Source organism: Mustela erminea, chromosome 5 (genome assembly GCF_009829155.1).
Source record: "Mustela erminea isolate mMusErm1 chromosome 5, mMusErm1.Pri, whole genome shotgun sequence".
Taxonomy (NCBI): Eukaryota; Metazoa; Chordata; class Mammalia; order Carnivora; family Mustelidae; genus Mustela; species Mustela erminea.
The window spans coordinates 98,830,726-98,843,512 of NC_045618.1; the positions used below are offsets into that span (position 1 = coordinate 98,830,726).

Here is a 12,787-nt window from a genome sequence, read left to right on the forward strand (position 1 = left end):
TAGTTCTCCTTGAGTCAGTTTTTGGTAGTCTGTGTCTTTCTAGGAACGAGCTGGTCTCATTTAGATCATTTAATTTGTTGCTATACAATTGTATGTAGCATGCCCTCACAATCTTTTTTCCCCTCAGCAAATGCAGCTTCCAAAGGTATTTAATACATGTTCCAGATATAGACTATAGATCTAATTTTTATCACAGTGAAAAGTTCCTTCTTTGGTTCAAGAAGCCACTTACGAGAAAACAGAGTTCTGCTGTCTTACTACACATCTACCACATGGAATACCAAAAAAGTATTTCTAAAATGGTGTTTTCTAAGAGGAAGCTAGTGAATTTTTTAAAAATCCTTTTCATTTCTGTAAAGTTGGTATTAGTATTCCCCTTTGTGTTCCTAATGTTAGGAATTTGAATATTCTCTCTTTTTTTTTTTGGTCAGTCCAGCTAAAGTTTTATTAATTTTGTTGACATTTTTCAAAGAACCAACTTTGGTTTCACTGATTTTATCTACTATTCTTCTATTCTGTTTCACTTATTTCCGCTCTAAACTTTTTTTTTTTAATTTTATTTATTTGACACAGAGAGATCACAAGTAGGCAGAGAATGAGGGGGGAGCAGGCTCACCACTGAGCAGAGAGCCCGATATGGGGCTCAATCCCAGGATCCCGACATCACGACCCAAGCGAAAGGCAGAGGCTTAACCCACGGAACCACCCAGGCACCCCATTTCCGCTCTAAACTTTATTAGTTCTTTTCCTTACTATGGGTTATTTGCTTTTCTTTTTCTAGAGCTTATGTATACATTGTCATTTCTTAGAGCTTTTCTTTTTTAAATATAAACATTACAGCTATAAACTTCTCAGAAGGACTGTTTAAGCTGCAACTCATATCATTTTGATAAATTGTGTTTCATTTCAGTCATCTCAAAGTATTTTCTAACACTCCCCTATCATTTTCTCTTTGACATTGGTTACTTCTGAATGTGTTTAATTTCCACACATTTGTGAATTTTTGAAATTTTCTAAATTCACTCCATTATGGTCAGAAAGATTACTCTGTATGATTTCAGTAGCTCTAAAGACTTGTCTTATAGACTATTACATGATCTAACCTGAAGCACATACCAGATGCACTTGAGCAGTCTATTGTTATTAGGTGAGGATACCAGATATATGTGTTAGGTCTAGTTAACTTACAGTATTGTCAGAATCTTCTATTTCCTTGTTGATCTTACACCTAGTTATTCTCCCCATGACTGAAAGTTAGGTATTAAAGTCCTGAATTATTACTGTTAATCTATTCAACAGTTAATACTGTTTATCTACTATTGATTCGATTCTATCAGATTTTGCTTCATGGCTAATTCTAGGGCTCTGTTGTTGGGTGCATAAATGTTTATAATAGTTATGTCTTAGTGACTGGGACGCCTGAGTGGCTCAGTTGGTTGGGTGTCTGTCTTTGGCTCAGGTCATGATCCCAGGTCCTGGGACTAAGTCCTGCATCGGGCTCCTTGCTCAGCAGGGAGACTGTTTCTCCCTCTGCCTGCTACTACCCCTGCTTGTGTTGTGTGTGTTTCCCTCTCTTACTCTCTGACAAATAAATAAATAAAAAAAACCTTAAAATATATATAATAGTTATATCTTATTGATGAATTGACACTTTTATCATTATAAAGTGTCCTTTAAAATAACAATTAACAATTTTTGTCTTATATAAAAATATTTTAAAGAAAGAAATTAAAGTTCTGAATAAAGAGAAATACATTACCTGTTGGATTCTTAATTACACAGCTAGTAGCTCCATGAAGATCAGCATGTACATAAATGTCCCCTTAAAAACAAATGAGAAATAATACTTTAAGTCCTGTTTCTTTTTTTTTTTTTAATGGGTTTAATGGGTTCAAAATCCAAAGGGTATAAGAGGGCCTATAAAGAAAAGTTCATTTCCCACCCCTAGGAGAGCTCTCACAGGCTTCCTTATAGGAAAGCAATGCTAATATGATAGATTACAAAAATGGTCAGTTCCTCTCTCCTCTGCTATCCATACCTCTTTGTTCTGTGACCCTGAAGCTTCTCTTCAAGAGGTGGAGTCACTTCCCCATCCCTTGTGTCTGGGTCTGTCCCATGATCTGCCTTGGCGGAATGTGGCCTCTGGGACCAAGTGCCTAGCACTTAATAGTCCTTGTGTGTTTCCTATTTTTCTCACAAACTTGCTGAGTTACCATGTAAGCCAATCTAGACTAGAGGGTGAGAGACACATGGAGATGAGTTATCCTAGCAAATGTAAAGGTCCTGAGGACCATGGATGTTTGACATATATGAAGAGGAGTCAGAAGGCCAGACCACTAAGGCCAGAGTGGTAAGAAATGAGGCTGGAGAAGAAGCCAGAAGGTTTGTAAGCCACAATGATGGTTTCAAGTTATATTCTAAGTATTTGATACCAATGAATAACCAAATGAACAAACAAATGCAAAAGTCAGATCTTTCCTCTTTTTTTAAGGGAAAAAGAAAGTGCACAGTTCCTAAAAGGTAAAATGAGCAGCCACTGTTTGCCATAACAGTTTGTCTGGGACTTGAAATTCAAAGAGGAAAACTCATAGTGCTCCAAAAAAGGCTCAGCTCCCAATTAATAGAGCTACAGAAAACAAGAGACCAAGCCCTAAGACCCATGTAATCACCTGATCCCTGTTTCTTCCGTTTCTGGTTTGGGATCTTCAGTGGACATCGAATTAGTTCTGATTATTGATTTCAGACACCCCACACTGAGGGTTCAACCACAGTGAGGTGGTGGTTATCAGCCAACAAAAATAAATGAGAAGCCTTACACTACAGGGCTTAAGTCCTGTTTCTAAATGTGAAAAAAAAGTCAAGAACTTCAGCACTAAAAAAAATCAAGCCTTTAAAATTTTGATGTACAATAATTCAGGAGGACTGAAAGCTATTTTGTTAATGCAGCAGGGAGTCAAAAGTCCAATACTGGGGCACCTGGGTGCTTCAGTGGGTTAAACCTCTGCCTTCAGCTCAGGTCATGATCTCAGGGTCCTGAGATTGAGTCCTGTGTGGGCTCTCTGCTCAGTAGGGAGCCTGCTTCTCCGCCCCTGCCTGCTTTTCCACCTGTTTGTGATCTTTGTCAAATAAATAAAATCTTCAAAAAAAAAAAAAAAAAAGTCCAATACTACAGATTAGCTCAGCACTACTACTTTAGGACTATTCACTTCTCATTTTAAGTGTCAAAACACATATTCAACAAACATAAGCCACCACAATGAAACTCTATCAATTAAACCTGTCAGGCAAAGGAGTAGAAGATGAAAACCTGTTCTCATACTGAGATAACTGATCCAATTACTTAGGAGAAAATTCTTTAAAATTTTAATCATACTTACCTGTCGTCAAATATCTTTTCACAATTATTTCATTCTGTTGCTGATCTCGTCCACCTATAATTAGATAGTTCTCTGAGCTAATGAACCACAGAAATTTCTCAAACCTATCAAATTGAAAGAAAAAAAGTTAACATTCTTTCCCTTTAGAGTCACCTGAATTCACATCCTTTTCTCAAACAAACAAAAAAAACCCAATGAAGCAATCCTACCTTCATATGTTAAGACTGATCATTTAATTTTTTTTAATTTGATGATTTAATTTCTTAAAGCATCAAACTGAATTTTTATTGAAATCTTGCAATACAAATTACCTTAGGATATTCTTTAGAAGGTAATTAAATTCTATGTTTAATTTTTTTTTAAGATTTTATTTACTTATGACAGAGATAGTGAGAGAGGGAACACAAGTATGGGGGAGGGGGAGAGGAGAAGCAGGCTCCCCGCTGGGCACGGAGCCTCATATATGGGGCTCAATCCCAGGATGCTGGGATCCTGACCTGAGCCAAATGCAGACGCTTAACAACTGAGCCACCCAGGTGTCCAAATTCTATGTTTAAAAAAAGTATGTTCTCTCCTTATCTCACTTGCAAACAGATCCTTCTTAAACTTAAGGATAACTTAACGATGAGTTACACAAAGCAAAAGCATAAAACGTCACATGGTCCCTAAGTTTATCTTTCTTCCAATGGGGCACTGGCTAGGTTTTGGGGCTACTGGTAAAAAAGAAAAGTTTTTCCATCCTGTCTTCAACTGAATGTTTACAGACATGATATTCTTTACACTTATAGAGCAAAAATTACCTTTAGAAATATAAAATTATAACTTCTCTCAACAAAGTAATTTGGGTTTTCATGATTAATATGTACCATCATGATAAAAAGTAAAGATTGTATACTTGCTTGGGATTTAGAGAATGACATAAAATAGAGATGAACAGAAATATTTCCTATATTACACCTGACCACCAAGAAAATAATCTTTATGACTTAATCTACAATTTAAAAACTTCTGGTTAAAAATGATAGATTAAGCACAGGCATTACACTAAACTCCTTTATATGTCCCAATATTATTCCTGTCTTCTAATTTGATTTTTTATTGATACATATACACAGTTTAGAAATTTTCAAAATTATACAAAAAGGTATACAGAGAGATCCTGCATCCACCTTCAGTTCCTATTACCACTATCAAACAGTAATCCATTGTTATTAGCTTTCTGTGTATGCCTCCCTGGAGTTTCCTTATACATACAAAAGCTAAAATAAAACGCTATTCTAAACCTTTTCTTTTGGACACAACACAAACTATTCTGAAAATACTTTCTTTTTTCATTTAAAAATGTCTTCTTAAAAAAAATAAAAATTTAAATTATATATATATATATCTCTCTATCTTCTTGGGGCACCTGGCTGGCTCAGCTGGTGAAGCATGTGACTCTTAATCTCAGGTTTGTGGGTCTGAGCCCCATGTTAGGTGTAGGGATTACCTAAAAATATAGTCTTAAAAAAAAAAAAAAAAAAGTCTTCACTGCTGAATGTATGTACTATACTTATTTAACAACGGCCTTATTGATGGTAAAGAGGTTTCTAAAATGACATAAACCCACAAGGACAGAAAATGAGAATCATAAAGATGTAAAAATTTTGTAATTATCTTAGTAAAGGAGCATATAACTAAAAGGGGAAAAAAAATCAAAAGGAGGGAAAAAGGCAAAAAAGAGTAAAGAAAAATTGGGACAAATAGAAAGCAAACAGTAAAATGGTTAGACTTAAACCCATATATATCAGAAATTACATTAAATGTAAATGTAGTCAATTCTCCATGTAAAATGCAGACTGGAAAATAATATATACAGCTTTAAAATATAACAATATAAAAAGGTTGAAATATAATGATGGAAAAAGATAAATCCTGCAAACACTAACCAAAATAAAGTTGATTTAGTTTTAATATCTCTCACATAAGAAAAAAAGAAGTTACAAGTTAGAAGAACATTTGATTACAGTTAACAAAAGGCTCAATTTACTGGAAAGATAACAGCTCTATATTTTTATCACCTTATAAAGCAAAAACTAGCAGAAGTAAAAGAAGAAACAAATGCACAATTACGTGATTCTTAGCACAACTCTCAGTAATTGAGAAAACAATAATTAAAAAAAGAATTAGTACAGATTCCAAAGATTTGATTAATGAATGTGACCTAACTGATATTTAGAGAAATACATTTAACAACTATAGAACATTCTTCTCAACTACTTATGAAACATTTGTAAATAAAGTACACTCCAAATATGTTGGACCATAAAGCAAGTTTCAATAACAAATGTCAAAGAGTTGAGATAATTCAGAATACCATCAATGAACATTATGCAACTTAAGTTAGAAATCAATGGCAAAAAGAGAACCAAAAGAGCTCCATAGGTTCGAAAATTAATAAATGTAACTCTAAATAACACATGGGTAAAGAAATCACAATGTAAATTAGAACATATTTTCACATGAAAGACAATGAAAATACAATACGGAATATAGTTAAAGCCAAGCTCAGAGGGAAATTTACTGCCTGAAATATGTATTAGAAAAGATAAGAGTCTGGGAGAACAAAAAAAATCAATGAACTAAGTTTCCATCTCAAGAAATCAGAAAGGGAAATGCAAATAAAACCTGAAGGAAGGTAGAAAGAGGAAAATAATAAAATAGAGAGCATATATATAATAGTGGAGATCAACAGTCAAAACTTGTTCTTGAAAGGTATTAATACAACTGAAAATCCTCTGGCCAGACTAACCAAGAAAAAGTGATGGGACAATGACAATTATCATAAATGACAAAGGAAGGTATTAAAGACTATACAGATGTTAACAGGTTAGTAGAACATCAAAACTTTAGGCCAGTACATTCCAAACTGTAGAAATAGACAAAGTCTTGGGAAAATACTACTAACCAAAATCAAACAATCTGAGAAGTACTAAAGAATTTTAATCTGTAGTGAAAAAGTTTCCCAAAAAGAAAACTTCAAGACTACTCAGCCTCACAGGTGGAATTTTGTCAAATAACCAAGGACAATTGATAAAGGAACACTTCCCAGAGGCATCTAAGTGGCTCTGTCAGTTAAGTATCTGCCTTCAGCTTAGGTCATAATCTCCAGGTCCTGGGATGGAGTCCCACACTGGGCTCTCTGCTCAGCAGGGAGTCTGCTTCTCTCTCGCCCTCTTTGCCACTCCCCCCTGTTAATTCTCTCCCTCCCTCTCTCAAATAAATAAAATATTTAAAAAAATAAAGGAACACTTCCCAATCTATTTTATGAAGTAACATTACCTTGAGATCAATACCTAAGAAAAACATGAGATATGAAAATTACAGGTCTATTCTATTCATCAACAGAGATGTGAGGAAAAGAAAAGAGAAAGAGAGAAGAAAAATGCAACAGCATACCGAGAGATGGAAAAACGACTGGACTTAAGGACCTGAAATCTAGGCTGACAATGGAAAAAGCAAAGAAACAAATCACTGTGTAACCCATAAAAAGCTTAAAATAGCAGTACATGGTACTGTTAGAAATAGGTTTTAAGATGGGGTTAAAAACAGGAAAACTGGCCAAAAATCTGATCAAGAAGCAGTTACTTCCCTAGATCTTTTTTTCAGCTCTGAACATGGTAGTAAGCTGTGCCTTCCATATCCTAACAGAAGGCCAGAATTCTCTAGAAAGTGTACAAAGAGTATCTCTGAATTAGGGGAAAAGTGGCATAGTTGCTAAGTAGAGGTAACATACATAAAAGAGGACAATTAAGTGAATGTATGAATTACTGGATACTAAACTTCCCCAATCTATTCCCCCTGGGCTTCCAAAATTATGACAGCCAGGTCTTCACTTTGCAAGCAGGGTAAAATGTCTTTCCTGAAAATTGAGACCAGCTAAAGAGTCAAAAAGCTAAAGACACTGAGAGTTCCACACAACATGGCCCACGTACATCATTTTATAAGCCCAGCCACCCAGAGAGAACTTCCAATCAGCATTTTAATAGTCTAGTATAAATGTGAACAGACAATAATGTGAATAGACAATTCAGGATTACCAGACATTAATAAAAGTCTTTAACAAAAGTTGAAGACAAACCCAACAAATTAAAACAAAACAAAACCCAAACCAAAAACCTTAGAGAAGAGCTGCAAGAAAAGAATACTTTTAAATAAAATTAATATATCAAAACTATTCTCAGTATTAAGAAAGTGAAGAAGGAAGTTTTAAAAGATTAACAAAAAAACCCCACAAAAAACAGATTAAAATAAAAACTTGACAGGAAGGAATAAAACATTTAAAAATTCAGGGGAAGAACTGAAAGATACAGAAATCTCTCAGAATAAAGAACAAAACGATAAGCAGTTGAAAAACAGAAAATGCAAGAAAACTGGAGGACCATCCAAGGAGTCCCATATAATAAGACTTCCAGACAAAAAGAAAAAAAATAACAAAACAAAAAGGAAAACACAATCTACAGAGTGCTAAGAAGTATTTCCAGAAAATTTCTCAGAACTGAAAGTTTCTAAATTAAAAAGTGTCACAGAGAATCTAGCATAATGGATTAAAACATCTTCACCAACCGGTACCATTGTGAAATTTTAGAAAACAGAGAAAAAAGATCTACAACTTTACAGAAAGACAAAAATAAGTTTTTTGTTTTGTTTTTTGTTTTTTGCATTTTGGGTTTGATTTCTTTCTGAGCATTAAAAAAAAAACACAAATTTTCAATAAAGTAGTATCAAAATGACATCAGACTTTTGAAGATCAAATCTGAAAGTTAACACAATAAACAATAACTTTAAGAGTCTGAAGAAAACATTTTCAAACCAGGATATACACCCAGCCAAAAAAATAATTTTTTTAATATATAGAAGACCTCAAAAATTTTACATCTTATACACCCTTCTCATGTAGCCTCTAGAACACATATTCCATCAGTGAAGAAAAAGGAATTATGAGATGCAGGACAGAGAATCCAAAACAGAGAGGGGTAAAGAGAATTTCCAGGTTAAGAATAAAAGATCTTAAGATGTTAAGAGTAACTGATCTAGAACAAAGTAGGTCAAAAAGCTCATGAGAGATTTCTGCAAGATGATGCTGATAGAATTCCAATGTGCCTGAACACTCTCGGAAGAGAAAGGTAAATGAAACAACAATTTTTACCTTTAGCGAAGACAAAAAGCTGAGCAGGGAAAGAAAAGAAACAATGTCATATGACTCAGCTGTAACTACAATTAAAATATTAATATAATATTAATGCTGAATATCAACTGTGGCAAATTAGGCTATACCTTTACTAGGAGGCTGAGTGGTGTGTATGTGTGTGATGCAACACAAGCGGAAAGAATAAAATCTTCATCTTATACAGTGGAAGTCATTAATAGAATATAAAACTGAAAAATTAAGAAGCAGCAATATAAACATATTACTAAGAGAAAGGGAGGGATATACCAAAAGTAATCAGCTGAAAGAACTAACAATAGTTTCTATAGAGAGGAGGCAACAGGAGTAGGGGTAAAATGTTGCAGGGCTACTGGTTTTTGCAACAAACTTTACAGAACTGCTTGATTTTCTAAACAATGTGCATGTATAATTTTAATAAAATCAAAAAACTATATATTTTTAAAAGGTTAAACACTTACCAATACACTTTTCTCGCTTTCTGAATAGAGGTAACTGTCTGGACTTCTTTTAAGGTTTGCTTTGTTTTCTTTTCTGCTGATTTGAATGCCTATTTACAAGAAGAGAGTTTTTAAATAATTTGTTAAAAAATTTTTGTTAAGAACATACTTAAGTAACAGCAAGTAAGGAGCTCCTGGGTGGCTCAGTTGGGTAAGCATCTGACTCTTAATTTCAGCTCAGGTCATGATCTCAGGGTTGTGAGCTCAAGTCCCGCACTGGGTTCAGCATTGAGCATGGAGCCTGCTTGATTCTCTCTCCCTCTCTCTGCTCCTCTCCCCGCCCCCTGCCGCAGCGACATGCACAGGAACATATGCATTCTCTCACTCTCTCTCAAAAATAAATAGATAGATAGATAAATTAAATAACATTTATATATATATATATAAAACACCAATAAATGACAGGGCAAGAAATCACTTTTAAATGTCACAAAATGGTACTATTTACACACACATCCCATACATACATGAAAGCAGATTTTTTGTCTTAAATATTAAAATAATTTAAGTCAAAGATTTGCCACATACAAATATTTGCTCAAGACCTACAAATTATAGAAAGTATCATTTGTTTACCAGATATTGAGTATCTACCATGTAATAGGTTCTGGACTTGGTGCTGAGACACACAAGTGAACAAGACAAAGTTCTCATTCCCACCCCACCAGGGGGTCTAGGGAAGATACAAATATAAAACACATAATTATTCAAATAAAACATAGGTTAATCACTTCTAGGGATGCTGCGAGAGTAAACAAGGGAAACTAATTTATAACTGCTTAGGTCAAACAAGGTACTTCTGAGGAAATGGCATTTGGGCTGAAGCCTGAAAGGTTAATAGAATTATCAAGGCAAAAATAGGAAGAAGAGCACTGTAAGCAAAAAAAGAAAAGGCCAGCTTGACCAGAAAGTAGTGCTCAAGGTAAAAATGTCAAGAAATGAGGCTGGAGAGGCAAACAGAGGGCCAAGTCATGAAGGCCACTCATTTAACAGATATTAATGCTACTATGTTCCAGGCAATATTCCAGGAGCTGGGACAACGTAATGAGTAAAAGAAAGATCCTACTTTCATACAACCTGTATTCTAGAGGGAAGACAAATAAACATATGCTGGGAGCGTTTTTTGTTGTTGTTTTTTCTTAAGATTATATTTATTTATTTGACAGAGAGAGACACAGCGAGAACGGAAACTCAAGCAGGGGGAGCGGGCGAGGGTGAAGCAGGCTTCCTGCTGAGTAGGGAGCCCGATGCGGGGCTCAATCCCAGGACTCTGGGATCATGACTGAGCTGAAGGCAGATGCTTAACAACTGAGACCTATTTACTGAGACAGGGAAGACTGGGAAGGAGGTTTGGGGAAGAAAATAAATACTGGAAATACACATATTTAAAGCAAAATCAAATTTGAAAGATATTTCTGAATTAGAAAACCTCATTTAAATAGAAGGAATAATTAGGTCCATTAAGTTAAAGCAGAGAAAAACAATTCCCGTTCACTCTAAGAAATACTAAGTACCTTTTCAGCAGCTTCAACGGTCTTTTGTGTTTTCTTAGCAGCATACCTCTTGTGATCATAGTATCTAGAAAAATATATTTCTCTTAATTTTAAGTAAAATCTTTATTCTTTAGCTTTCTATTTATTTTATCTTATTTTAGATTCTCAAATCACACAAAACAAGTTTTGTGCATTAACCATCTTTATTTTATATGTTCCCTATGAAAACAAAGTTGTATAACACAAAAAATAAGATCTGAAAGTGTTTTCACCCAAAAGCACATACATACAAAACATATATACATATATTATCCTTAATATCCTAACTGATTTACTGAGTAGTATTTTACCTACAATTCATACTTATATTTAACACTTACTTTTTGGCATTGGCATATGCTGACAAGCTGAGATCAACATCAACAAGTAATGGCCTATTTTTCTGAGGCTTCTGCAGCTGTTTATTCTTCTGCTTTTTCTTTTTTCCTTTTGGTGGTTCAGTTTCATTTTTTTCAACACTGATGTCACCATCAACATCGTCATCTTCCTCCTCTGATAATAAGTATGGATTTCTATTAAAAATATTCAATAGTATTTCACTAATGTCAATGACATCACTTTGTTTTCAAGTTTTTTTTCCTCAATTACATTATAGATGGTTTACAATATTTAAATAGGTGCATTTGGTTGGGGGACACTAAGTGGCACAGCCGGTTAAGTGCCTAACTGTTGGTTTTGGCTCAGGTCATGATCTCAGGGTCATGATATGAGCCCTGTGATGGGCTCTACACTCAGCATGAAGGCTGCTTCAGATTCCCTCTCTCCCCTTCTCCGTCCAACCCCACGTGTGTTCATGCACACGCTCACACTCTCTCACTCTCTAAATAAAATCTTTTAAAAAATTAAATAGGTGTCTCATCTCAATGTAAATTGTTTTTCCTTTATTTTTAAGGAAAAATTTCCAAATAAAAGAGAAAAATTTTTAAATGAATACAGTGAACACTTAAAAAGCAAACTGAAAACAAACATGAACTGCTTAACTAAGAATCAAACTTACCTCAGTAGCATTGTAACATGATTTGTTTGTAGTTTTAATTCTTTAATTGCATTTGCAACTGGGTCTCCTTGAGCTTGGGCTTCTTTCACAATTAACCCAATTTCTGTCCAATCTATCTGGTTGGCTAAAGCACTTCGAACAACCTGAATGGCTCTGTCAACTATTTGTAGATTCATTTCTATGAGCTCTCCTTTAAGTTTGTCTATTTCCTTAAGAAATAAACAAAAATGTTTACTATAATGCCAGTTAAAGTAACGATTTTTTCAGTTTTTAATTCCACTTAGTTAACACACAGTGTTGTATTTAAAGTCATTATTTTTTTTAAAGTTACCATTTTTGAAAACTGAAAAAGCTAAACATAATACCTGAGCCTGCTGAAGAGCTTCTAATCGGTTTTCATGATCCTTTCGGACATTATCTAATTTCTTCAATGCTTGTTTTTCCTTTTGTAGACAAAACAGATTTTTAAAAATTAGATTTCTCGTGCCTTTTGTACCTTTTCTCTCTTCTGTCCTGAAACTCGCTATCCCACCTCCACTTCAGCCCCCTAAATATTGTCACCTTGCTAGCGAAGGTTCTTATAACCCACCTCCCAGGTCTATCCTACCCCAAAGTGTTTCAAGCTCTCAAATTACCTCTCCTGACTACCCACTTCCCCTTCCCTATATAAGAAGGTATTTTGATTACTGGTAACACTGTATGTAATATATGCCCCTAATGCCCTTGCATTATTCAAGGCAAAATTCAAGACACTGTCTTCCTAACACATAAAAGTGAAGTTTTGGGGAATAGCATTCTTAAAGAACATTAATTACCAAAATAGCTTCTTTTTATTCTTTTATTTTATTGCCCCTTTAATTTTCTCATCAGCATCTCTACAGAGTACTCTTTTTCCTAAATTAATGCCACAAAGGCTCATGGTAGTTCATTTACCTTCTATATAGCATTTTATCATGTATCATTTACATTTCAAATTTACTGATTTGGAGCAAGTTTTCTAACACCAGTAATAATATCACCAATTAGTGAATGTTTGAATGTTGGATGTAATATTTTTAAAATCTGAATTGGGACACCTGGGTGGTTCAGTCAGTTAAGCTCTGCCTTTGGCTTAGGTCATGATCTCAGGGTTCTGGGATAGAGTCCTGCATTGG

General features: G+C 34.6%; 1 protein-coding gene across 1 annotated transcript in view; it reads right to left on the reverse strand.

Annotated features, from left to right (window-relative positions):
* The window catches only part of NEMF (nuclear export mediator factor), a 50,658-nt gene that overhangs the window by 17,642 nt on the left and 20,229 nt on the right, over window positions 1-12,787 (reverse strand). The window contains exons 12-18 of the mRNA XM_032344157.1: window positions 11,999-12,076; window positions 11,634-11,842; window positions 10,957-11,148; window positions 10,598-10,661; window positions 9,045-9,133; window positions 3,378-3,481; window positions 1,760-1,822 (exon numbers count right to left, since the gene is read on the reverse strand). Coding sequence (XP_032200048.1) covers window positions 1,760-1,822; window positions 3,378-3,481; window positions 9,045-9,133; window positions 10,598-10,661; window positions 10,957-11,148; window positions 11,634-11,842; window positions 11,999-12,076 — 799 coding nt within the window. The remainder of the gene's footprint in view (window positions 1-1,759; window positions 1,823-3,377; window positions 3,482-9,044; window positions 9,134-10,597; window positions 10,662-10,956; window positions 11,149-11,633; window positions 11,843-11,998; window positions 12,077-12,787) is intronic.